This window comes from Colletes latitarsis, chromosome 5, assembly GCF_051014445.1.
Source record: "Colletes latitarsis isolate SP2378_abdomen chromosome 5, iyColLati1, whole genome shotgun sequence".
Lineage (NCBI taxonomy): Eukaryota > Metazoa > Arthropoda > Insecta > Hymenoptera > Colletidae > Colletes > Colletes latitarsis.
Window position 1 is genome coordinate 33,830,584 of NC_135138.1, and position 27,891 is coordinate 33,858,474.

General features: G+C 37.8%; 3 protein-coding genes across 12 annotated transcripts in view; 1 reads left to right on the forward strand and 2 right to left on the reverse strand.

Moving 5' to 3' along the window:
• The window catches only part of Fdl (fused lobes), a 30,750-nt gene extending 23,873 nt beyond the window's left edge, over positions 1 to 6,877 (reverse strand). Inside the window, exon 1 of one of the 4 annotated variants that reach the window (XM_076764652.1) lies at positions 6,378 to 6,877. The gene's annotated coding sequence lies outside the window, so the exon portion shown is untranslated. Of the gene's footprint in view, positions 1 to 6,372 lie in introns of all 4 variants that reach the window. The other 3 variants (XM_076764651.1, XM_076764655.1, XM_076764654.1) reach the window with 3 other exon arrangements.
• Positions 6,878 to 7,687: 810 nt separating this feature from the next.
• Positions 7,688 to 10,331, forward strand: LOC143341712 (Golgi resident protein GCP60). Its single transcript, XM_076764808.1, has 4 exons — positions 7,688 to 8,114; positions 8,411 to 9,468; positions 9,557 to 9,616; positions 9,717 to 10,331. Exons 1-4 carry the CDS (start codon positions 7,937 to 7,939, stop codon positions 9,816 to 9,818), a joined length of 1,398 nt encoding a protein of 465 aa, XP_076620923.1. The 5' UTR covers positions 7,688 to 7,936; the 3' UTR covers positions 9,819 to 10,331.
• A 60-nt stretch (positions 10,332 to 10,391) lies between these two features.
• Positions 10,392 to 22,051, reverse strand: LOC143341711 (uncharacterized). 7 transcript variants are annotated; one of them, XR_013079669.1, is made up of 10 exons: positions 21,681 to 22,047; positions 20,426 to 20,566; positions 19,984 to 20,115; positions 19,109 to 19,189; positions 18,740 to 18,967; positions 17,691 to 17,894; positions 17,416 to 17,610; positions 15,839 to 17,094; positions 11,959 to 15,783; positions 10,393 to 11,928 (listed from the first exon to the last, which is right to left on the reverse strand). XR_013079669.1 is itself a non-coding variant. In XM_076764804.1 (9 exons), the coding sequence occupies exons 2-9, from the start codon at positions 20,444 to 20,446 to the stop codon at positions 15,177 to 15,179; spliced, it is 2,724 nt and encodes a 907-aa protein (XP_076620919.1). In that variant the 5' UTR covers positions 20,447 to 20,566; positions 21,928 to 22,051; the 3' UTR covers positions 10,393 to 15,176. The 7 variants fall into 7 exon arrangements, 6 of the variants coding, with proteins under 6 accessions (XP_076620921.1, XP_076620919.1, XP_076620916.1 ...); XM_076764804.1 differs by having other exon boundaries at positions 10,393 to 15,783; positions 21,928 to 22,051; XM_076764801.1 differs by having other exon boundaries at positions 10,393 to 15,783.
• Between the last annotated feature and the right edge of the window lie 5,840 nt (positions 22,052 to 27,891).

A 27,891-nucleotide genomic window follows, 5' to 3' on the forward strand; every position in this document is an offset into this window, starting at 1 on the left:
GCACGAAATTTCAAGATGATTGACTTACCAATAAGTAGTATATAAAATTTGTGCAAAACAAATGCAGTCACGTTAACGATAAGATTATTTCTCAAGTGATAGTCAATTGTGCACATATATCTTATCAGTGGAACCATGTACCAATTCGAAAAATCGACTGCAAATATTTAACAAATCACAACAACACGCATAACCACATTTCAATGTATTTTTAAGTTTATATTTCACATAAAAGGTAAATATCATAATTATTATTCGCTGAATGTAATTTATTACACTACACAGAATCTTTTATCTACTTTTTTGCTCGTTTGATTATATCTACAAGATAAATTTGATACAGAAATTGTGTATCATTCGATTATACCGAGCAAATGCTAAGAACTAATTTAATTTTTTATTCGCAACTAATTAATTACAGTTGGGTTTCTTTTGTTGTTTCAACTTCGATGTAAAAGATCTTGACGAGGCGTTTATAAAATACAATTCTTCGCAGAAAACGCGAGATTTAGTCAATGAGACTATTTACGAGGAACCATGTTACTTCGCTGGAAGTTCGCGAAACTTCGTAATCGAAAGTAGAAAAGTTTTATACCGCTGTATAATAATTTTCCACCTCCTTTGACGGAGAAAGGGGGTCGAAAAACTTTTCGGGACGACCCTCGTAAATAGTTTAGCGATTTCAGTGCAACTGTGACGAAAGTAGATCACGACTATCCGATCCCGAGGGTAAAACATTTCGTACGAGGCTTTCATATTTAAAACATTTAGTAGGATCGGCTTCAATCATAACGAAAACTATGCAACCATAAAGTAAGGTATTCGATAATACATAAACTTAAATTGCTCGAATATCTCTCGATAATTATACGATCTCGTGATTTTTCTTGCTCAGGCATATTTGAGTTTGATTATTCTTTAAACTTACAAAGTAAATAATAAAAAATAAACCGTATTATCAAACTACGTTTGTAAGCAAACCATATTTTTAAGGAGTACGTAACTCATTTGTAAGTAACTGTCAATTTAAAAAAAATGTACGAGTATTGTACCTTGCAAGAAGTGCATAAATTGTTCGTGAATATTTTTACAAATGAATAACTCTGCAAGTGCATCCTAACAGATAAATAATCAAAACATCGATTCTCCAAATAGCATTCAAATTTTATTTAACGAATATTCAAATCATCGAAAACTGGAAAAGAGGACGTTCATCGTGGCACTTTATCTTTTCAAAACAAACGATTACAAATTTTTGTATACCGTCTAAATTAATGGTAATATTTAACGTTGCCAAGATAAACGAAATACGTCGTAAGACACGTGTCTAAAAAGAAAAATGCGTTCCAAGGTAAACACGTAATGTCCACAACTCACAAATAACGTCAACCAAGAGCCAAGTCGAGCTACCTTCGCTCGCGCTCGTTTAGCTCCCGATGCATTATAAACAACGGCGTAATATATTTTGATTAATTGGCCTTGTCTGTTAATGGTGCCACCGTTAGAATTATTATCCGCGTGGACTGCTGGTCGACAGGATAATCAGTATGTTTTTACAACGTCATCGGATTTAGGGCTTACCGACGGACAAGGAGACCCTGTCTGGCATTTGAAAGACTTCCGTCCCCGTTATCCCCGTTTCTCCCCTTTACACGTAATGGGATATTTTCCGTCAAGGGGACTACGCGCGAGTGCAACTTGCACTTTGCACTTGGCTGTCCTCGTTTGAGAATGTATCCAACGTGATAACGCATCTATTTGGGAACGACTAATCCGAATATCAATGATCATTGAATCTTCCATTTTCTGAATCTCGCGAACGCGGACTGTTTGGACAGAGTAGATGCTCGCGAAAATATGAATCGATACTGTAAAATGAAGTTTCTTTATACGAGCCTTCGTTTTCGCGAAAATCGATGTTGAAAGTGTTTGGGAAACGCGGGCGCACTTAAGTAGAGTGCTCCATATATATTCTACGTCGATTCTCTCGAAAACGAACACTCGTACGAAAAAATGTCGTCCCACATTTCGATTTTTCGAAACGAACCAATTTCCAGTTCTTAAAAAGTAACATCTACCAGTGAAATTCTGTTCTTAAAAAATTATTGACCAATTCTATTTAAGCTTCGACGCTGTTTTTTTAAGAGAACGATCCGACCTATGGTTCCTTTGAGACTCTTGAGTAAAGTACCACGCAATGAGAGAAACATTTTATGCAGCAAGTTTTTTTTTACAGATCTTCACCGATTCGAATATTTAGAATACGCTTATGGCAGCCTGTACAGTGCAGCATGGATGAAAAATAAAGTAAATTACGTTTCTGTTCCAGTGTGTGTTACGCGAACGTTTAATTAGTAACTGAGTAACATGGGTACTTTACGTGCACGATAAAGACTAGATGTCGACCAGGCAAGAACTCATTTGGACATGCGAGTTACACATTTCAATTTTTTCACAGACACATAACCGATTCGTTGCATATTGTAACCGGTTGGCGAAACAACCTGCGATATCGTGGAAGACAATGGGACACGTAACAACATTGTCTCGAATCAGAATAGAACTTGTGTGTTCTCAAAACGGAATAGCGAAAACGGTTACAGAAGAAACGTGTGATTTGTAATTATTTTAATGCATACGTGCGTCAAAACAAATAGTATACAATTTTAGTAATTAAAAATGACGATCCCTTTATGCCATGCGTGACTTCTTTTCAAAAAGACAAATGACCACAACCTTGCACACGCACTAAGTATTCGTGGTATTTCAAACACATCATTCGCATAATTGCACCAGTAATTTTGAACCAAGTTTAAGCATCCAAAGTAAACACTTTTGTTTGAGTTTTTATACTAAAAGTGATATGCTGAGGACAAATTCTAATGTGTAAAAATAGTAGAAGATTGAAGATTATGTTTTGTTTTAATTTTAATCATCGAAGGATTACAAAGATCGCAAAAAACCGCGTACAATTGAAAGTATGTACTTCGAGGAACAACTGTACACTTGTTGTGTGCTATGGAGTGAAATTTCAGAATGGATTCAAGGTTTATCTCCAAGATATATAGACAAGATAAAGATAATTAGACGTGTCATTGTAAAAATTATTAATACATATTAAACAATACATTGTGAGAGACATAAGCTTATCTACCTTTGTCTTAAATACGACAAATTCTTACATTTTCAAATAATGCACCTAGATAATATCCCTGTATTATTAAAAAGATGAACGTCCAATTGCGAAATAAGCATCTATTTAATTAACGTATCGATATCTGTTTGATTTTCCTCGACAAACTAAGTACTATATACGTACAACATATTGTATAAAAAAACAGTCATTACGTTCAATTGTTATCACCTAACTTAAAGTCCACTTTAATGCGAATGTGATATCCACCCTAGTTTTCTTTCACAATATTAACGATTATTGATTAGTAACCATCTCGCACTTAAATATTATTTGTACGTAAAAGAAAATCTTCAACAAACAATCTTATCACGGTATCAAATTTATTCTCTCGTTCATAAACGATGCATAGTGTGTCTCGGGGGTGAATTTTTGTTTGGAAACACGTTGAATCGCTGCGAGAGAAATTACAATAATAAATCAAACGTCGATCACAAGGTACACAATTTAAAGTCATTAAAATTTCATCGAAACGATGAGGGGGTACGACGATAAACTTATCAACTTTGCTCTCTATTCTTTTTTAAACAGCACATTGTTTCAGATGGATGTTAGTAAATTTATCATATTTGCGTAACAACGATAACAAATAACGGACCACGGTCCTATATCGTCTGCCTTTACATCGGAGCCTTTATTAACCACGGACACGTTTAATAAGCCCGACCCACGCTCTTTAGATACCATGCTCTATTTCATTGCCCTCGAAACCTTGAACGATACATAAAGCCTATTAATTGCACAACTCACTCTGCAGCTTCCTTGTGCGTAACGCGCAGTACAGACATTGCGTCTCATGCGTAAATTTTAAAACTGGTCAGTTAAAGAAAAAATTATGCGTGTACAACTTCTCTTGGCGTGTCATTTCACGTTCATGGATTTACATCGTTTTCATAATAAATAAATCGACACAATCGTAAATAAATACTACCTCGTTAACATTGGAATTTCTATAGTACATTTTTTTAACGATACTTTCAGAAACTTTCAGAAAATTTTGCTTTTTTTGCACAATGAACGACTAATATATTATATGGATGGAGTATCCATGTTAGAACTTTATTTTCGAATAGAATCATTAAAACCTTTAGTCAGCCAGACATTTTCGAGGAAAAGAACTATCATTGCAGTGGCGAGTGGTCTGCCCTAATTTTAATCCGATTCTAATCTAGAACTAACCCAGATTTCACGTACATCTATATAAATTAAATTAACGACGATTTCCTTCTAGCAGCTTAGAGCCGTGCGTTCATTAAGCAGATAATGAAAGATGTTGATGCAGCAGCGGCGTTGAAAAACGATCGTAGATACGATTAAAATTTTTCATTACTCAAACTTCGAAGAACGTAATAATCATTCTGAATTGGCGATTACGTAACGAGATTCCGTTTTCAGCGCTTCAAAGAGGAATATACGATTCGCTATTTGAGAAAAATTACATTCGAGGAGATTGGATTGAAACGCTCGCAAAAGGAGAATTATATTATAATTTTGATTCTGTTAAACGAAACATGAAACACGAACACTCTGGAATAATAGATTCTATTTTTAATTCAACGCATATTCGGTAGAATGAATTCTCAAATACGGCACAAATATAAATTAATTCCAGTAGCCTATTAAATAATCCTATATGTATATCTTTCACAGAATTAAATAACGTATTCGTTACAGTGTAATTATTCGCACAATTTTAATACACATCTTTGTTGTTTATTAAATTACGAACATTTCAGTATATAGTTATATTTTAATTATTTACGGCAAAGGCCACGCCAATTCCAATAAAATACTCCAATTAAAAAATAGAATTAAAATACTGTCCTAATTATTTATTGATTAACATATATTCTTAGTTTTTATTTGAATTGACAAACAGAATTGTTATGCCTCCTTTGTAATTTCTTCTTCGTTTAATCAATATTATTTATCAAACAAACATCCTCGTTACAAAACATTGCTTTTTCAAACATCACCTTCAAAGGTAAGGGGAAAAAGGGTTGCAGACCTCTTCGATAAAGGAATTTTTTTATCCAACAGTATTGAAAAATACGTATTGCTCGACTTTTAAGTAGAACGAGCTCATTGTAAAAAAAATCCAATAACATATGCTCACTCTTATTTCCTTTAACTGAAACAAAATAAAAAATGATGAATATGTTTTAAGCATTAAACAATCCGGGTGAAACTGTAATAAAATAACCATAAAATTGAACAAAGATAATTTCATTGAGATGGAGCATACTGCTTTCCAGAAATTAGATAGAACTTTGGAAGATAAGATACTTAAATAACATCGAATATTTTTAGGCTTTATCGCGAAAACTTTTTTTCCTCGCTACATAATACGCTCTATTTGTCCCTTTAAGAGTTCATTGAGCAATACCTCGGCGGAGAAACACCGATGTATTTATAAATATTAATACAAATATTAAGACTGTGCTATAATGTAACGTGAAACAGCAATTACATAAAAAAGTAAAATATGTAAGCACCTATAGTGCGCCCTGGTTCTCTCACAAGGCTTCGAACAGATGAGCGGTAATCACTCCGCATTTAAACATCGATTCGCGTCAATCTTTAAACCTTTAAGCCTAGATGCACACGAGCGATACGTCGTCGTCGCATTTCTATATTTTTTCTCGTCTTGCCATTGAAAACAACCAAGCAGATATAAGAACGTCGACCTTTGTTTTTGTTGTTTTAATTGCGATACAAAGAAAAACAGAAACGCAAAGGCGACGCACCACTCGTGTGCGTCTACTCCAAAAAGGTTCGCAGGTATGTCATACTGTCGATTCAAAGCCGGCTACGAGACACACACCTGAACGCAACCCACAAACCGATCCTTAAAAAGGAATCACCCCAATGAACTGACGTTATTCGAGTTTTGTAACAATCTCCCATTCACCTGTGCTTCGGAAAAATGTTCACGTAGGTGCCAGCATACGAAGCGGCGAACATACAAATAGGTTACGCCTTTGTTCTGCACTGGTACATACGGAGAGCCTGCTCCGGTCTGACTCGACAGGACAACAAACGACAAATAACGAAACGCGGCCTGACAGGTCGAGAACCCGGACGGAAAACGCGGTAAAAAATCAATGGAGCCACGCGAAGACGTTAAACACGGTGCACGAGGCGAAATATACGGAGCCGGATCGTGAAAGTATACTTACCTAACCTTGCAGCAGGATCGCTTTCTCAGTTCCCAGATCTGCGTAACCCTCTCCGCGAGTAAAGTTCCATGTACCGTCCGTTGATTGATTCGAACCGCGCTCGCGGAATCAACCCTTCGACTGAGGCTTCGAGGGAGACATCGAGAGACGAACGAAAGAAAAAAAAAATGTTCACGGATAACGGTATATCCCAGCCATGTCGAAAACACGAAAGAGGCACGATTTGCCGCGCCCGCGCGCGCACGGTCCAACTCGTTTTTTCAGTTGCACCACAGACGTTCGTTTCGGTAACGCATCGTTCGTCGCGTACGCATCTGTCCGTCACGTTCGACGAGGTATCACGGAATCCGTACTGGTCCGTACGGCTTTTGCCTCTCCCGCGCCTCTACATAACGCTTTCCTTCGCGGAGATAAGCGACGCTCCGCACGAACAAGAACACACACTCGCGACTCTCGCTCGCCGACTGAACATGTTGCTCCAGACTACTTGGCCATCTGACGGGGTCGCTGGTAACGAACTGCACCGTCGGTGAGTTTTAATTGAACGACCGATCGTATGAATGGGGATCGCCGGTGGGGAATGCGTGCGTATACGCCGAATGTGTAGTAAAAATTTTCGATTTATGACATAGAATCAGGTATGGATTAAGGGGAAGTCTAAAGAGGACTGTAGCCCTAGGATTTACCCTTCAAGGGGCCTCAGTTTTTCAGATACAATTTCACCAATCATTTTACAATACTCATGCATCATTGGCAGATGCGTAATATTTTTTAAAAATCAACTGTACTTCGTAGTTTAAATGGAAAAGATATAAGTTTTAAGTTACAGTCGACTATTTTTGCTATTGTGCCTTTCGATCTACCATATGATGGTCTTATAGTGTTTCTTTGACGATTTTTTCACGATATTGTTAATATTTTAAAATAATTTTAACATTTTGATACTTTTATTGCTCGGTTAAAGAAGGTTATGATAGATGTGCATATTTTTCACTTATCGAGTCACAAATGTGCTTACTTTTGGTTTCTAATTTAACATTCTCAACTCTTATCATTTCGAATGCGGTTAGCAGCTAGTTCTGCATTCTCACTCATCCTGAAATGTCTTACGTGTTTTAATATAAGTTATTAAACACAATTAAGTATTTTTAATGTTAGATCAGAGACGAATTAAAAACTTATCAGTCAAAATATTGTTTTTATCTTAGGTTGTTTAGAAACTAATTAATATATTATAATTTGTTTGCTCTGTGATTGCAAAATATACCAATCGATTCGTTAAAGTTGTTTTTACGACCCTCCTTCAATCCCGTTCAGTCCCGTTCGCCGAATACATGTTACGATGTAGTAATCCAATAGAGACCAATAAAGAGACGGTTTGTAGCCTTTAACACAATAAATAACAAGTGCTGCTATAGAAGGACCATTGCGATATAAAATACTTTTAGTCACTGTGCTTTATATACTCAATGATTTTGGAAATGTTTCAATTAACGTACGCATTTAAAGAAACAAGGTTAAGGTATTTGTACCGACAGTAATTGACGTGTCAGTGCAACTGCAAATGGCGGACACCAATGGTGACATTTCTCCGCTAGAGAAGAAAATCGAAAAATTAGGAATATCCGCGGATGAATCGACGAAAAATGAAAATAATACGAAAAACGAAGAAACATCCGAGCCTCATCTTTGGGGTTTCGAAACCCGAGGACTGTATAAAATGGCAGTAAATTTCTATAAAGGTGAGTTAGTCATAGTGACAGTTTACTAGAATAATCTTGCGGTTCAGTATTTTGTTTTATTTTTTAAAAATAACAATGTTCATCTAAATTCGCGTTATCATATTGTTATGTTGTATTTTCGTAATACGTTGAAAACCTGAAGTATAGAATTTTATGAGAACTTCATTAGCAACCACTGTGTTGATTTTGATGTTGTTCACCTTATATGCGCTCGATAATAAATACATGAGAAATTAGTTTAGTAAATTTCATTTTATCATTGACACAATGTTACGTGAAATGAGTAATTATTATAGAAAAAGAGGGAAAAGCAGTCCACCTGTCTTATGAAGACAAACTAAAATTAGTGGCTTTTACACAACAAGTTACACATGGGAAGTGTACGGCAGAAAATGCACCACCACTAGGTGTATTAGATGTAATTGGAAAAGACAGACGTTTAGCATGGCAAAATTTGGGAGATATATCCAAAGAACAGGCGATGGAAGGATTTATAGTTTTATTGGATAAATTATGTCCTTTATTCAGAACAGTTGTAGAAGCACAAAAGAGAGATATCGAAGAAAAATTACGGCTAAAGAAGGAAGAAGAAGCAAAAAAATTAGAAGAAGAAAGGAGATTAAAAGAGATAGAAGAACAAAAAAAGAAAGATGAAGAAACACGATTAAAAGATGAACTACAAAGGAGACAAATTCAGGATGCCTTAAATCAACAAACGTATTATCAGTTTAAAATGTATGCAGAGCAACAATATCCTGGAAACCCAGAGCAGCAAGGTGTTTTAATAAGGCAATTACAAGAGCAACATTATCATCAATACATGCAGCAGTTACACCAAAATAAATTAATCATAGAAGATCAAACCCCAGAAGTAAATAATACCACAGCTGACAATGATCAAAAGGAAGAGACCAAAGAGACAGATGAAACAGCACTGTTAAATGAAGAAGACTCGGATGAACTACCAGAGGATTGGCCACCTATAGCTCCTGCAGAAATGTGGACAAGGAAAGGTGTAGAAGAATTTAAGGAAACTATTAGGAGAGAAGCTGGTGATGCAGTTATTAAAGTTGGACATGGAGAGACAGTGACTGTCAGAGTGCCAACACACGAAGATGGCTCTTGTCTGTTTTGGGAATTTGCAACAGATGGTTATGATATTGGTTTTGGAGTATATTTTGAATGGTCAAAACCAGAAACAAATCAAGTGTCTGTTCATATTAGTGAATCAGAGGATGAGGATGAGGAAGAAGATGATTATGTTTCAAGAGAAGATTTGGAAAGTGGGGTCATGAATGGTAACATTCAGCCTGATTATAAACCACCATCACCACCCATAAGTGTGGTAGTACCTGTAAGTAACTAAATATATTTGTATTTTCAGTATATTGAATAAGTTTAACATTGTCAGCATTTTCATGATCATGTATTATTTTTAAAAGGTATATAGGAGGGATTCTCAAGAAGAAATCTATGCTGGAAGTCATAGATACCCAGGACAAGTGAGTAAATGCATTCATTAAAAATACGGAAGTTTCGAAATTAATTTTACATCTCTATTCCCGATATATGATAATGTTTTTCTAAATTTATTTATTGCAGGGAGTGTATCTTCTTAAGTTCGACAATTCATATTCACTTTGGCGAAGCAAAACGCTTTATTACCGAGTTTATTATACCCAAAATGGCTACGTGAAAAATTAGCTTTAATAAAAGCTACGGCGATTTACTGAACGTACAACCGTTGAGAACTAACCGAATGCGATAATTTGCCGATATTGCTAGTCCAACTAAACGAAGAGTCCTATATCTTATTTCTGTAAACATTAAGCGAAGTGTTCGCTATAAAAAATATACTTATTATAGTTATGTTAAGACACTTTATTGTTTAATATGGCAAAAAAGTGGGCACAAACGAAGAAAAGGTTCCTATTATTCCCTTTCCCATGCATGTTTATAAGCAATCAAACAAAATTCATAAATATCAGTAACAATACTATACACAAGAATGCATCAAAGAATTTCATTCTGTTCAATATATTAGTATTGTACTCGATTGTACATACATTATGCCAGTGATGTAGTGGTAAATTAATGCATAATATTGTTTTTTGTGATCAGATTTTAGTCTCTTTGTTAATGTTTCACTTATAATTATATCTTATACTTTTATTGATATTGTCCCACATTTTGGAGAAATACATTAAACTTAAAATATTTAAATGTTTAATTTAAAAACCATAACTTTATATGTAAAAAAAAAATAAAGTCTCAAAAACTTCAAAGAGACACTTCCTTTTTTCGCGTCAACGTTTATTGTACTATAATCATATCGTTTTTTCAATTTTTTTACAGGAATGATTTGTATATCGTCGTTAATAATAATAATAATAATAATTACATACGCAGCAGTATACACTTACAGGCTTTTTACGCGAACGAATATGCTTGTACGTATCGCATACATACGCGTGTCCAATTATCGCATAATAATAGACAATTCGCTCTATATCAACAATTTTACTTAGAAGAGCACTTTTCTGAGACGGCATGGGTTTTTTTGTTATTAATATTGCACGGTAACGAAGATTCCGTTGTATATTAAGGCTTTAAATACATCGCGTGAATAATTTGCAAGAACATTAATTAAGCGATAACAGCAAAATTCCTGCTGGCGTGCAATTCGTTTTGCAATAGCCAAATATTCACATTATTTTTTTTTTAATTAATTGATCGAAAATTGTAACAAAGTGAAATTTAAATCGACATCAATATCATATAAATTTAGCCCTATAACCTATTTTTATATATTAACGTTTTCTAACTGTTCAAATTTAGATCGTCGATCTTCCATTCACGTATTTGACTTTGAAATTTTCGATAAATTCTTAAAGCCTAGATTTTTACCTCTATGCGACTACGGATCGATGATTTTTCGAACGTTACAGGTGCGAGTGGTTCGTTAGAAGAGACACTTTCAAAAGTAACGTACGATAGAAACTAGTCAATGCATATCCTGTTTAATAAAAATTGTTACGTTTTGATACATGCGATGTGACTTAATCTATAAAATTATGAATCTAATTTTAAATTGATTTTATTATTTCAACTTTTTTTCAAAAGGGTCTTTATTTAAAAGCTTTATATTTCAAAAGGATCTCAGCTGTTTTGGAAATATTTCAAGTTAGTTGCCATATTGCTTACGTAGTACATCCGCTATCACGGAAAGTGTCTCTTTGCAATCGGAGTTCGTTAGATTATCTATCAAAAATTCTAGTATACGCAGAATAAAAAATTGCCATACATTATTCGTTTTACACATAAATTTAAAAAGTAATCGCGCGCGTTATCCTGAGATGCTTTAACACTTAAACGGTTATCGTGAATTCGAGTTTCTTGTATCACATGCTTCGTCGCTTCTTGTTCAACAAATTGCAACGTCTACGTCTATGCGGCGGCTCAGCTAAAGTGTCTATAGTATATGTATCATTCTGGCGCATTTGAATTTGGCGCTAAACATACCATTGAATCACATGTGATTATCGTTACAACTTCTTCGTTAGAAAAACGTGGTTTGAAATGTGAATGTGCGTACGTTCAGTGGTGTCTAGTGTTGAAATGGTGTTCCAAGTTTGGATTTAAGAGAGGAATATCACGGTTTTTCCAAGAGATCCTGTTACTCAAGAAATTTAGTAGCTGCACGAAGAATTCCATCGTTTTCATCATGATTGGCACACAGGGTGAGTGCAGTTTAAATATTAAAACACATTCTACGTTCATTACATACTTTTTCGTTCGTAATTTAGAAAAGAAACTACAATTAATTTTGAGACTCATTGAATACTAAACACGATATTTGTAATTGGTGTAAAATTTGGAATAACCTCTTAATCATGGTTTTTTCTGATAATAAATAATCGAAATCGAATAATTATTACTCTTGACGAGAGCGAGGGATGACGAATATGTTAAATTACACGTATTCATTTTTACTTATAATATATGAGAATTATTGTGGTATAATTAAGGTTTTTATTTTTTTTTTTATCATTTAATGTTTCGTAGCAAATGGATAAATATATGATGGTTAATTGTGAGCATATAAAAGTCAACAGAGAATGGTTATCAGTTTCAATTATCATTCGTGTGTTCTAATTATTCAATAATAAAAATTAAATAATAGAATATTGTTTGTTAATATGTTCTTAAAGTTTTCCCATTTTCATTATTGAAAAGTTAAAACATATAATTATTAGAATTAATATTCATCAGTATTACATTTAGAAGTACATGCAAATATTTTTATCTATGGTGTTCGTCACCAGATGGCCACCACTGTCAGCCATTTTCGTAATTCTCAATCATGAAAGGATTCTATACAGGGTGTTTACCTACTGATGGTAACTATTTATCATCATGAAACGATCGCGACGCCCTCCCTTAGTTTTTCAACGTAACTTCGTTTTTTTCAATCAAATATTGTTTTCGACGTATGTATATCCATTTACAGATTAAAAGGGATCACCCTGTAGATAACTATCAATTTTGAAACGACTATAATCGAGTTCTAAGAATTTCTTGTCTTTTAAATCTCAATTATACCACAATCACAACGATTGTTAGCGTAATATTTTCTATCGAGGATTATCACGATCAACAATTGGCATCGATACACATTTTCCGAGTATATGAAAAATATTTCCCTAAAAGCATAACGGTGCGTTTGTTGAGTCCGCAATATATATATATACATAATAGTAGTATATATTTATGTATATGTATGTATCGTCTAATAATACAAAGTTTTCGATCGAAATCTCAAGAGACTGGTAAAAACGATCGGAATACGATTTTTATGCGTATGAATTTGTCGACTCGGGTAGATCTTCGCACTAGCAAACGTGTAGACAAAAATATATTGTATATTTTCGTATCTATGCACAGACAAGCGAAGACTTTCAAACGTTTTCGGCACGGATTTTCGATTCGATTCGCTTAAACTGTGTAAAATCTATGTTTCTTGCTTGCATTTGGGCGAACGGTATTTATAAATTTCACGTTCGTACAAATTGACACTACGATCATTCGATGTTTTAATTTTTCGTAACGATCATTAACTCTCAACTGTTAGGGTAAGGTCAAAGTTATCCAACATTTTTCAAGGTAAACTTTCGTGGACTGAGTCTTCAAATTATCAAAAGTAGTACTTAAAATTTATCGTTCGTTGGTTATCGTTTGAATTTAAAGTTTTGTGATCCAGCAAATTCTTACTTTCTTGTTCGAGATTAGATTGACCTAAACCCTAGCAAATACCATTAAAGGTTAACATACTTTATCGTGGAGAGTTGTTAAACAATTTGGTCGTAAGTTGAATTTCACGAAAGTTTCTTAGTGCAAATATAATTTATGTGTTATTAAAACGTCGCAAGAATTTCAGTCGTCGCGTAAAAATCTTAGTGTTTGATTTTTGAATCGCTCGTTTCGAGAAGTCATTGAAATTCTTGTACTCGATAGAAGATAATGTTCGATTGCATTGGTAGAACTACAGCCAAATCTATTTAATAAATCATTCAAATTAAGCATTGATAAATCACGGAACAACGGAAGGCGATTCGTGTTTACTCGATAATTGTAGCGCTGCAAGCATAAAATTGTTTGAAAGTTCACGACCATGGCATGTGTGTGTATAAGACGGAATTGTATATTATCCAATGAAAAGGGTTTCGAGGTACGACACGACAAAGAAAACGTATTGTTGTCTATAAAAAATAGAGGAAGCAACGAGAGATGCAAACAGGACTACAATTTACTGTCCCACATGCTCTATGCAACCGCAGCTTTGTTTAGACTGTGTCTAAGAATACAATAGAGGGTGTTCGGCCAACAATGGGAAAAACTTTAATGGGAGATTCTAGAGGCCAAAATAAGACGAAAATCAAGAATATCAATTTCTTCACTGAGGCTTTGTTAAAAAGTTATTAAAAAATTAATATTTCGTAAATTCACTCCTGTATTTAAACTCGCCTTCACAGAAACTCACGTATCGCCCAAGTATGGCAGTCAACGTGTTAAAAGACATTTGTCACCAACAAAATTCCCCTGAACATTTAAGAGCAATCGATTCCTATCGCTAGATTTGTGAATGTTTATACATTTATGAAAAATTTTAATTCTCAAAAAACTACAGAATGCACTTGATATGCAAAAGTATAAGAAATACTTAAAATAAGATACGAATTGTTTTTTTTGGGGGTTGAGACAACCCTCTGCGAAGCTCTCGTTTCATTCAATTAATAAAAATACGAATTTGCTTAAAGGTCCGCAGAATACCGCTTTAAATCGATTTTGACGTTAAAAATTGTACGCCGTGGTACGTTTTCTTTTTCGAATTTCGTCTCGAAACCCTTCACTGGTGTGTGAAGCTTACATGCTATATACGGTGTGCGTATAATTGACGCCGAATCAATTGCACGCGCGAAATTGCATTTGCGATCGAACGAAACTCGTTCCAGGTTCCCTTTAGAGATTAAAAGACAATGGTAGTAAATGATCAAAATCTTGATTCGCCCAACACTATATATATATACATATAATTCTACGTGTTTTAAGATATTGTAAAAGCACAATTTTATATCATGCAAATGCGGAACTCACTTCGTCTACTTTTTTCATGACTTTCCAATCATTTGCCGGATATAAAATTGTGCTTTTACAATATCTTAGGACACGTAGAATTATATCGATATTTTAGGTGTCGGACGAACCCAGATTTTGGCCATTTTTTACCATTGTCCTTCGTCCTAGGAGCGCTCGGTAATTTCCATTGACAACATCGATTAGCGTTTCAGGCGCTCCGTACTCATTCCGTCCGGGTAACGGGTGACTCGATCTAATCAACGATCTACCGTCGAATTAAGCAAAGGCGGCACGTTCAGCGGGGCAATAGCCCGGCTCGATGCTAGTGAATCGTATTTACGCCGTATGTACAGAATCTTGAACCGTGAAAATCGTGAGGACGGATATTTACAATTACGTTAGACTCCGTTCGTGAGCGTCCCTTCGTTATAACGACGTCTCCATATTCAGATTTGGCCATTTGCTGTTCTCCGTTTTGTAATCCTCGACTCTGCCGGTGAAGCTCCGACGTAGACCGGGCTCGTTTCGTACTGGTTTCGTTCGTCTTTCGGTCAACGAGCGAGTCAGCTCTCTGTTGGGCGACTTCGGAGCGTTTTCCGCGGAAATTCGATCGTCGATCGGTGGATCGGGGCATTTCTCGTTACGAACAGCGATCGAACCCTCGTACGGTGGAAAAGAGGTTGCATGTTGGTAGACGCGACTCGTCGTTTGCGTTTTGGTAAAGTCTATACCGTCCACGGCGTCCGTGGACGCTGAAAAAGCGTACGGATAGGGATGTTGACGATCTGGTGGACAGGAGAAGGAGGCGGGATGAGGAGTGTCGGAGTAACATTGCCTGCGAGACTCTTGGAATCGACGTCTTGACGACTTCCGGTCGCAAGCCAACGATCGTCCAAGTTGAGTGAGCACCGTGTGACTCGGCGACTCCTCCGTGGGGGTGGAATCCACTTCCTGTCTCGTGCGGATCACGTCTTTGCCCCCGAAGGGATCCCCGGGACAGACTTCTTGAATGGGACTCGCGAATATCAAGGTTCTGCGAACAAAATTCACGTTCAAGCTCAAACTCCACCTAACCAGAGACTGCTTACCTGTTATTGTCACGCTTCGAGCACGCTGGAACATCTTCGTTCTTGTCTATGGACAGACATTCCAGCAACTGCTTCTTCCTTTTACCTAGCACGCTGTCCAAGCTCTCTCTCGATCGCGAGAACAAGTTGCACTTCCCTCCAGCGTTGCTCGTAGATGGGTAAACAGGGGAGCAACCTTCGTGGTACGACGATCGAGCGGTTCGACGATCCTCCAGATACCCCTCTTCTTGATTGGAGATGCTCTGAAGCTCTCGAGCAGTGATCAGCGTGTACCTCCGCTTGTTCTGCTTGAGAATCGACTTCAGACAGAAGTAGGTCTTCGAGTCTGGCAGCGTGCAAGTCTCTGTCGACATTGGATTCGCTATGACTCTGCTTCTGCCCGCCGTTCTCTTGGGAATCGCTCCTTTGCTCACGTCTACGATCTCTCTGGACTGAGAGTTCGCCTCGTCGAGCGAGCACAGAGAGAACCTAAACTTCTCTCGTGACGCGGGAGCACTGAACTTGTTCTGACTCGTGTCTAGTATCCTGTCGTCGCTACCGAGCTCCTCCTCCTGATCGTTCTCCAAAATGTTCCACAAACTTTGCCCATTTAATCGAAGGAACCGCGTATCGTCCACCACCAACTCCGATCGACATCTCAGGTTTGGCTCGGACATGTCTCGCGGGATGATTCCTCTTCTGACGCTTCGAGTCGCCTCCAACGAACTGGTACTAGGATCCACTCTGGTAGATTCGTTCTCCAGTTGCGCCTCGACCAAGAACTTTCCGCAACTTCCGCATTTTCCAGCCTCCGTTTGGTTGACGGACGCGCAAGACGGCGGATAGACGTCGATCGTCGTCTCAATCAACGGCTGTCTGGCTGCGTCTCCAGGTTGTCCATCTTGTCTGCCTTCTTCCGGTGTCCTCGCGTCGGAAGTGGAGGCTACGGCGTGGCAGGGACACGAACATTCGCGTAACGTTAAGTATTGACAACCGAGATCCTCGCTGTTGAAGTTTACATCCTCGTTTGTCGAGCAGCCTTGCTCAGCTCGCTGATAGAGCAACGCTTCCGAGTAACTTGGCACCATTTCCATTATGCTCGCCTCTTGGGACTCGACTGGCCTTTGATCCGGTACCGGGTCCATCAGAAGAGCCTCGCTGTAACTCGGTGCCAGCATATACGAACCAGGTTGGCTGATCGTTTGCTGGCTCATGGACGCGTGTATCGGCTCGCTTCCGCTCGGCGTGTCGTAGTTTATACCGAATAACTTTGTGATCTGTCGATCGGTTTACTCGGTTACTTGGTCACTCCGTAGCTATCTCATCGGAGACTTTGATGATATTTCAAAATGAAAGTTGAAACCCAAATCTAGGATCATAAAGATTGGAATCCCAAACTTTCCTTGTAAACAGTTCAATTCAAAAGATTCCTGTATAACAAATATTCTACAGAGTATTAACATTCGATCTTTAGCTACAGCTTCTCAAATATCATCAAAATCTACGGTGGAACAGTCGTTATTTACTTATTGTTAGAGGTTTCAAAGTGAAATCTGGAGACTTAGGAATGTGGATTCTAATAATCTAATTCCTCTCACCTGATAGTCCGCATATTGCGTTTTGTACTCTATGATCACCCTCAGAAGCCAGCTGAGCAACAGAACGCTAAAGCACCAATACACATAGCGATTCGTGAACCATGGGTTTCCAAGGACAGCCACCAAGGTCGTAGGATTAGGATTGTATCCGAGATCGAGGCCTTCCCTCATCTCCATATAGTCGTCCCTCAGCTCCTTAGAACAGCAACAAATTCCATCGATCAATTAACGATCGCAATTGATCGCAGAGATTAGTTTAACGTTTTGAATCGTACTTGTTCTGCAAAGAACCGCGACCTAGCCTCCTCGAATTCTGTCGCTGATCTCATGTTAGAGAACGCGAAACCTTTGCTGAGATTGATTTTCGTGATTGGCACTTTCGGATCTAGAATCAACTCTTTGCTGATGTCTTTCAAGCCGCAGAAGTCGTAATAATAGAAGGATGTAGCGGCGTGAGTGTTTATTCTCTCGTAGTACACCTGAAGAACGTAAGTCGTTAGAAAAGGAGGTAGATCGAGGAAAGATGGGCCATTAAAGTAGAAAGATCATCCTGATGATTTCAAATTGAATAGTTAACGATTTTTACACGTTATCAGCTGCACCTAGTCTACCTAGAATTTTAACTGCTCGTATCTCTGAAACAGAGCCTTCGGTTGCAAGTAGCCAACAATGCACTTTTCGATTTCTTCCATAATTTTGGAACAGATGTAAAATTGCTTCAGTTATTAAAATTCGAAATCGTTGGGTCGACTTTGTTTTGTTTTTTAAAATCTCGGTACTAATCAAGTCGATTCGTTCATTAAATTCATCCATATCAAAATACATCGTCCAACAAAGAAGGGAAGAACTCTGTTCATCGTGTTGAATGGTGGAACGTTTCCAGAGTCTATTTTTTCGAACTACATACAGTACAGCCTCGCTTCTTGCAACAATCTATATTAGAGATACTTCCAATTGAAACGAAAATATTCGGAAAGTTCAATGGTATATCTGGTATACCAAGTTTTAGGGTTTCTTTAATTTTAAACGTTTTGGAAACATCCAAGTATAAATCAGTTCTGATTCGATTGCAAGAAGAGGGGCAGTATCGTATAGAAAATCATGACTTTGAGCGTCCCGTGAAAGAAGCAGAGATTCTAAAACTGCAGATGTCTCGCAAGAAAAATAGGAAAGTATTAGATAGTTTTCTCGAAGGGAATGGTCCATCTATCCTCGCAGCAGGATCGTTCAGGCTCGCGCGAAGCGTTTCGACGATTTACCATCCCGCGATTTCCTTTCGTCTGGATTACGAGATATGCGTTGCACGTTGCGCGCTATGCGTTACCTGCGTCGTAGTGTAATTGTCTCCGTTTCTGTACCGGGTAATTTGTCGTTTTCTACGGACATAGTGGTAAGAGACGGCCTTCCACCAAATCGTTGGCTGGGCGGTCTTCAGCTGCATCAGCTTCGACAACACGCTATCCTGACTCTCCGCGTGCAACAGATCGATTCTGATAGGAGAATGATAACACTCCACCAGGTAAACCAGATACAGCATTCCCATGAACGCCACCTGAAAAACAACCGGTCGTTTTCACGAGAATCGATCGCATATTCTGATGTATTTATCAATGTTTTGCACCTTATCGCGGTCTGTGAATATTTGGTTAAACACTGAAAGTTACTTTAAATGCTTTCTGCATCGCATACTTACGGGAATGTAAATGTAACCATCGTCGCAGGGAGACACGTGTCTCGTACTTCTAATCGGATACCTCGAAAAGTTTATTACAACCTACAACAAAAATCCTACTTCCGGTAAAATTGTTTACTTTGAATTTCCAGTACTTCGTTATAGACATTATTGGCAATTTAATAGCAAATTGAGGTTTAAACATATTTTTAACGTTTCTACCTCGTAAAAAATTATAGTACGTTAACTTTATTCTACAACAATATTTACTCGATGTATTTTATCATATATATTTCAATACATGTACAATTTCAGATTCTATTTTCGTCTGTATAATTACATATTTTGCTCCTCCCTTTTTCTCCTCGTTACAGAATGAAACAATGTTTCTAGTAATCAAACGAAACGAGGTCGAAACGTTTAAAATATAATTAAACATACGTTTACGTTAGACTGCATTGTTCCCCAATTCCAAATACCACTTTGTTACACAAATGCCCAGCGAAATAAAGTTGCGTGCAAACATGCAAATTATTCAAATTAGTTTCTTGAGGTGGCTGCGCTAGTTCGAAATTGCGATCGGTTTACGTAGGGGCGGTTGAACGTCAAGAATTTCGCGAAACTTGGGCAGATATATTCCGTTTGAGGCAAGTAACTGACTAATGAAGCATTCATAGTGTATCTTAAATATACATATAATCGCTGACGATGCTGTATATCTAAAATAGTGCTGCATTCGATGTGATCGATATCAAAAATACCGCTAAATCTATTTTCACTTGCGAAGAAAATGAAAAATCGATGCGAGGAATGTTACTGGAATATTCGAACTAGGATATGAAATAAATTCATACGATTCGTAGACGTGTTCTGTTCATGCAGAGAAAGCTACGTACCTTGGTGACATTCGCGCATCTACACCACGTCACTGCGGCAAGGCATCCGTATATTAACACAGAAAGTACCAAACACTTGCAATTCGGTTCCTTTTGCAACACCCCGCAAACAGTTTGAGAGACTGGTCGCTGCTGCGGACATATCGCCACAAATAATTAAGCATTATTGTCCTTGATGCAAGGAAAAGGCTGTCAATCGACTCGATATAATATTTTTAGCAGTGGAATTTGTAAAAAAAAAGAAATGAAAGTTGGTAAACGAAAGTAACAAAAGTTTCGATGAAAAATGAAAAATTCAAGACAGAATTCGATCACTTTTGACGAAATTTAGTGCACTTCGTGGCAGAGCGAGGTAGTCGAATGGGAATAAATAAGCAGAGCATCGTACAATAAATATCGAAAAGTGTTAAATATTTTGTCAAAGATATTTGGGAGTGCGTACTTCTTCGTTTTCTCGATTCATCGTTGAAATTATTGAGCCACTTCCGGGAACGTTCGAACGTTTGCTGGGGTCAAAACACGAGCTTTTCCATTTCACGGATGTTTCTTATTCTCCCTCATTTTCCGGGTATCAGCCTTTGTGCTGCGATCGTAAGAATTTAATTACGATATTTGCTTTGATTACGAGCGAAAGTCGAGGGGGACGCTGGCTTTCGAACGCGATGAACCGAAAATGACCCTTGGCAATTAAAGAAATTACATCACGTCGGTAGCATTGTATGGAAAAATGACGATATATGTGTAGCAATTAAAAGCTTCCCTCCGATACGGCTGAATACGGACAATACGTAACCGAATAGCATTCTATACATTGGCCATATCGTTTTTTTTTATGAACAATACGTGAACTTTCATTTACGAGATACAAATTTTTATTTTGCGAGAATACCAAATATTCTGTGATTAAATCTAAATTAGTATTTTAAATGAAATTATTTGAAATCGAAAATATAAAGTAATATCTGATGCTATAAACCCTTTGTTAAAAAAGTTTTCTTATGTAAACTAAACGAGATAATAGATAATCTAGAGTTATAAACACGGAGCACAGTATTGCTATAATATCTATAAAGTTCAACAATATCTCAGGACTATTTTTATTTCGAATATCAGTTACACAAATTAGAAATTTATCAAAAGGAAAACGTAATATATTTTTTCTCAAAATGGAAAGAACAGAAATATAATTTGTTCAAATACAAAATATGACCACGTAACTTCGTGTTCCTCTGCGTTAAAAAAAAATTCTTTTTACATTTTTTACGATCCCCGAGCCGTCTCTAAGGCATCGTCGTCCCGTGTAACTCGAAAGCTCGTGTGCACGTTTGTGCGAACGGCCCGCGGCGATCCCGAATCGAAGCGATTAAACGATTCGAATCGATCGACGTGCCGCCGTAGACGGATCGCGAACGACCGCGAAAAGGGAACTTTCGAGCCCCCCCGGTGGCGCAGAGAGGCTACCAGTCGTTGTTTAAAAAGCGCTATCTAAAAATATTTCCCCGCTTAACAATGTTTGCCTAGCTGTCGTCTGCTCAAAGGTTAACCATCACACGCGCGACACCACTCGAAGGCGGCATTGTTCGCGTCCTCGTCCGCGGCGAGTCGTTCATCCCCAAGGCGAGGAATAAAATCGATCGGAGGGTGCAACGAAGGGACAAGACCAATCATCGTCGAACAACGGCGTCTACTTATCGTACTTCGCGGGCCTTTCGCCCTGTAACGCCATCCCGGACGCGTCCTCCAACAACGTTCTCGTCTCTCATCGCACTCCCGAGCACGGATCCCGAATTCGATTAAAAATCACGAACGCGCAAAGAACGGGAGGAGAGGTCGAATTTAGACGAGTCGCGTTTTCGCCGATCGGAGACGCGTCGCGGACGAGTTCGATTCCAGCGAAGGGATGCACGCGTATTCGAACGGGCTAAGCGGAAGTCGAGGACGCACCGTCGCTCGCGCGAACGTCCCCCGCGTCCTGACGCGCCCCACTCGCCGTACTTTCGGCTGGATCCACCCCGAAGCTACCCCACGGGCTAACTGGCACCGTCGATACACCGTATTCGCGGACGCGGCATCTCTACTGACGTCCACGAGCAGCGACGACGACGAGCATCGGCGTCGCTCCCCGGCGTCGGCGCCCTTCTCGCCACCGATTCCCGCGACTGCGCCCGCTTCCGCGTTCCTGCGTCCCCCAGTGGCCAGCCTTTGTCCTCGCTCACCCATTCATCCCTCATCCTGTGCCACCAGGATTACGATCGAGACACGGTATTCTCTACCAGTCGACGCTTCGGAATATTTCGCTTTCGTCGATGTTTCTAATACGAAAATGGTACGGTTAAAGGGGGGCAAAATAAAGGCAGTTTTCAGGAATTCTTTACTACGCACTTTCGAGAAAAAAGTTCGAGCAGATGTTTTCCAGATTCCAAATCGTTTTGGAAAAAATATTTTCGATTGCAGGGGTCCATTACAATCATTTTTGGTGAATAGACATACCCCCGAAATCCTACCCACATTCAAGAAAAAAATTCGAGGTGTGAAATTTTTCGGCAAAATTAAAAAATTTCAAATCGTTCTAAAAAAAATATTTTCGGTTGCAGAGGGCAATTATAAGCATTTTTGGTGATTAGATATACCCTCGAAATCCTACGCAGTTTCGAGTAAAAAATTCATTACCGAAAATTTCATGTCTGACCATACCATTGATATGTTTCACTGAAATTTCAAAAAATTTCAAATCGTTCTGGAAAAATTATTTTCGGGTGCAGGGGTCAATTGCAATCATTTTTGGTGAATAGACATATTCCCGAAATCCTACTGGGTTTCGAGAAAAAAATTCCGATAGATAGACAAATTTTTCGGTAAAATTAAAAAATTTCAAATCATTTTAGAAAAAATATTTTCAGTTGCAGGGGTCAATTACAAGCATTTTTGGTCAAAAGATATACCCCCGAAATTCTACCTATTTTCAAGAAAAAAATTCTATAACTATTTAACTAAGCCTCAATCAACAAATTAGTATCCTTGATTTTCGTCTTATTTTGGCCTCTAGAATCTCCCATTAAAATTTTTCCCAGGGGTGGCTGAACACCCTGTATATCTTCTTCTACATTTAGTATCAGTAAAAATTAGGCAGAAAGCTGTATCTCATCGTTTGGGGATTAAAAATGGCGCTGTATCCGAAGAATTGATTTTATCATGTATGTCGTTAGTCACGTATAAAATCAAGAATATTTAATTTCCAATTCGCTAAAAGTTCCAATCGAAGGGTATTTAAACGGCATTTACCCGCGTTGTTCTATTTAGGTTGGTAATTATTTAACCGCGGTTGATTGCACGGTACGATCGTTGGAAAGACGCAACTGTTTATCAAAATAATTAAAGGGAAGATGCGAGAACCATATACCGCGAGCACGTCAGGGATAAAAATTACAGGCCGCGGAAGAGCGTGTTGCTCTGCCCTTTCAGAAAAATTTAATAGCTCCCGGGATTAAATTTTATTATACGGCGCTGGGGCGAGAACACGTTTTCCACTTTGTTATCCGTGGGAATATCTATGCCGCCTGGAGGAATGAATTTATAAAACGATCGCGACAGCCATCTGCGCCCAGCGGAACGTATCAGTTATTAATTTCGCAATCTTCGTATTTACAGACTGCAAACGAATAATTGAATCGTCTCCGTTCGTTTAGAAATATCGTCGTTCGTCGAGAGAAGCTTCGTGTTTAAATGGTTGAACTTCGGAGGTTCTACCGTAATTTAGAATTCTTTGTTCGTCTGTTTTCGCATACAAATACAACCATATCGTTGCCTTCCTCAATGAAACCGGCTGGCTCGATACGACGCAAAAATAGATTCTGCACATCGATGAAAGGGATCGAGAAACTTTCGACTGGATTCACATCAGACGGTTATCAATTGATCGATTGCAAAGTTTATTTTCGAGAGACAAATTGGAAATGATTTCTGTTAAATATAGTACGAAATCGACCCCGCGAATGAGATAATGGCACCCGATAACAATCCACCGCGATATCCGTTTTCACGCGTGCAGACGTTGAAGATCGCGTCGGTAGAGATTAAACACTGTCCCGATGAAAATGATTTGCGACAATATTATCGTTCAAACGAGGGAATAATGTTAATCTAACGGGGCAGGTCGTTTTCGCGAAAGGATGAAATATAGGCGATGTATTATGCATTAAGTGGAGGATTGTGTATGCTGTAAATTCTTAATTTCACTGCACGGTAAAAATAGGCTCGTAAATGTTCTTCGAAATTACTAGGAAATGGTGAATGTGATATATTTGAAAATCGAAAGAGTAATTCTCGACTCCTAAAATACTATGATGGGAATAGGATTTATATTATTGATAATATAATAGTATCGTCAGTCGCAGTGAAGCTGTGGCGTCTGGCCATATAGTCTAATACTACTTGTTAGTGGATTCTCTTATTCTTAGAAAGAAAATAATGATATTAGGGACACTTGACAAGGTGTTATTAAAACCGTAAAAATTCATTTTACAGTAGAATATTCCCCCAAAATGAAAATGTAAGATTTCAACGTAATTCTAAATTTCAAAAAAAGTTACATAGCTACCAAGGAATTATTAAAATCGTAAAAATTCATTTTATAGTAGAATACTCCCCCAAAGTGAAAATGCAAGTAGATTCCAACGTAATTCTAAATTTCAAGAAAAGTGACATAGCTACCAAAGAATTATTAAAATCGTAAAAATTCATTTTACAGTAGAATACTCCCCCAAAGTGAAAATGCAAGTAGATTCCACCGTAATTCTAAATTTCAAAAAAAGTCACATAGCTATCAAGGAATTATTAAAATCGTAAAAATTCATTTTATAGTAGAATACTCCTCCAAAGTGAAAATGCAAGTAGATTCCAACGTAATTCTAAATTTCAAGAAAAGTGACATAGCTACCAAAGAATTATTAAAATCGTAAAAATTCATTTTACAGTAGAATACTCCCCTAAATGAAAATGTGCTATGGCGCTCGCCTACATTATGCTGCTGATTTACGATCTTGACATTGAGACGTCACTTTGCGTGGCGCCGCCGCCTCGGTTACTTTCGCAATCCATGACAATGTTGGCGCCCCGAGAGTCCAACAACCGGGTGCTTCGATTTAAACATCAAACAACGCGAAACTAATCCAAACAGCCCGCGACCCTAAATAAACAGGTAAACGAGATACCGAGTATCGAACGAGTTGCACCGGTCCCGTGACCGCGGGGCGAACGGTCTCGTTGGGCTGGTCATTTCTGGTCGCGTGACTTTCTGGACACCCTCTATTTGTATTGTGGCCACGTTGGATAAAGGCACGTTTCGGCGCCGTCTCGTCGGGTATCTATTGATTGCAATTTGAGATGACGGCAGACGGGCAAGCGCGCACGTATCTCAAAGCGTCCGCGTGTCGACTTATGCGCGATTTCCCTTCTCGACAGCCGACGGATCAGAGTGCCAGACGGATTAACATAAATGGCAGTCTTGCCCTTAAATAGACGAGCATCGATCGAGCAGGGATCGAATCGAACCGGGGTAGCTTTGAAATCGAGAATTCGCGTGGCTCCCCTTTAATGTCCATAGTATCCTTGAACATCCTGGAACTAGGTCTTCAGGCGCCGTTTATCCGCTATAAGAAGCCTGGGGAACTTCTAGAAGGGTGTCTGAACGAGAAAAACAGGATCAGACGCCGTTGATTTAAGCTTCGGCCATTCTGACACGGTTTACTCGCAATAACATAAATACTTACGTATACACCGCGAATCATAAATTTCCAAGTAAGGTTGGAGCACGTAAATTCTGTAATTCGTATGCAAGGTTTTGTTGCCAGGCGAGAAGATACTGTTTTCTATATTTGAGGATGCGAAAACGTTGCTGATTTAGGTGGGAAATTATTTCGTTTCGGCGCAACCCCCGTTTCACTTTTGTCGAAATAACTGCCATTAGGATTTATGAGTTTTACTCATTAACGAGATGCTTTGTGCTCGTTATTAAAATTTTTACGTGGAAGGAGAATTTTTTTACTACGTTCGATATCAATAAAGTTTCTCTAAATCGTATTTATTTAGACTTCTAGCTCATAGTACCATAGATTATTGCACTCGTACGTAAACGAGTATTATTCGTAATTAATAACAGTTAAATGGTAATTATATTTCTTGAGGTGTACAGAATTTTATTCGATTAGAAATTTGTCTTTCATCAATTTTCTTTGTCAACCATTACGTTCGAAGCTTTAAATGGCTAGTTGTGTTTGTTTTTTAATATATTTATATAAGTTAAGAAGACGTCTTACATCTTTGATGAGAAACTTTCTTCTTGCTCGGTGAAAAGTCGATTGTGACTCATTTTTGTTAGGTTTTTTTAGATACAGCTTAGATAAAATAAATAATTAAAATTAATTTTTCTAAATGGCGTAGTAAGTTCACATATGTAGTTACTATATTTCACAAAAGAATTTAGAAAGATATAAGATACGAAACTTTCATCGTTTTTTGAGGATTCGAACGAGTTATATGGAATCGAAAAATTGGAAAACACTGTAACATAAAAAATTCCATGTGGTCTGTCGATTTTACGGTTCGCGATTCGCGTTAGATTTCATCCAAATAAACACCGCATATTAACACGACCCAGCGATATACTATTCTATTTTTTGGAACCACGCCAAAACCGCATTTTCTCTATAGTATCGAATCCTTCGTCCACGCGTATGTATGTAGCGATCGGTATCAAGGATTTCATATACATCGCAGGACCGTCGAGAATTCATTCGCATTGACCATCCAAAAATTAATAGTACTACGAAAAACTTGTCTATTGTTCAGATTACACTTTAATTTATACTCTGTATTCTAAACCAAATAAAATAAAATATTTTCTGTGGGTCAAATTGCAATTATCGCGAGAATAAAATAACATAATTCTAATAAATCTATTCGCTTCTCGAGGTTAACAAAGTATCTGATAGCTGATATCGAATCTTAGATATAGCTTTTAATATTATTCTGATTTTAGACTTTTTTACAAATTCTCGTACGATAGCTCAACTTCAAAATAATGAAGACTAATTAGTAAATAACGTTGTGCCTCTCAACAAATTCACCAGAGAATATCAGTCTATTCTTCTTTATTTTTAAACTTTGTTTTTCGCATTTTCAAGAAAGTTTCGTTTAATTTAATGCCCATGACAGCAGTTCTTATTTCTGATTACAAAAGACCATCTCATTTAATCGATACTAATAAATAGGGCTGTTTCCCTTATTGCTTTCTGGAAGTGTCTTTAATTACCTAGCGACAGCCCATCAGTATTTGGGACACCCTTTTATTTTGCTGGCGACATTGTCTAAACTGCTTGGGTACGTAGGGTGTGCTGATTAAAATCAAGCAAGACTTAATTAAGCCGGTGTCATTAGAGGAAGGCGTCCTCACTCGATCTCGATAACGCGCCTGTGCCTGGTCAAGAACTCATTTATGTAACAAATTTTTCACCCTCTTTTGCGGCGGCTAACAACGTATCCCGTGAACTCATCCTCGTGGAAGTTTTTTTCGAGCTACAGCGAACGTTTGTCCGCTCGCTGGAATATTGAAAAATACAACCACCGAAGAAAAGCCTTCAAGCAGACCGTTAATTACCGGAATATTGTTTAAATAGTGTATATTTTATCGATTAACGAAATTTTCTTAACCAGAATAAAATTGCAAATTCCACGAAAAGGTCAAAGATCGCGCGAATAAACAAAGTTCCCAAGCATTATATTTAAAAATTGAAAAGACATAATAAGTAGAGAGGGTCTGATTGTCTCAACCCCTGAATAATTCGTATCTCATATTTTTGCATATTAAGTGTATTTTGTAGATTTTTTGAGAATTAAAATTTCCCATAAATG

Coding starts and splice junctions, on each gene's coding strand:
- LOC143341711 (XM_076764804.1), bottom strand. CDS start 20,446: ATGAATCGAGAAAACGAAGAA. Junction 18,968..19,108: donor ATGGTTACATTTACATTCCC/GTAAGTATGCGA, acceptor GTTGTTTTTCAG/GTGGCGTTCATGGGAATGCT. Junction 17,611..17,690: donor CGCGGTTCTTTGCAGAACAA/GTACGATTCAAA, acceptor TGCTGTTCTAAG/GAGCTGAGGGACGACTATAT.
- LOC143341712 (XM_076764808.1), top strand. CDS start 7,937: ATGGCGGACACCAATGGTGACATTTCTCCGCTAGAGAAGAAAATCGAA. Junction 8,115..8,410: donor GGCAGTAAATTTCTATAAAG/GTGAGTTAGTCA, acceptor TAATTATTATAG/AAAAAGAGGGAAAAGCAGTC. Junction 9,617..9,716: donor GTCATAGATACCCAGGACAA/GTGAGTAAATGC, acceptor TATTTATTGCAG/GGAGTGTATCTTCTTAAGTT.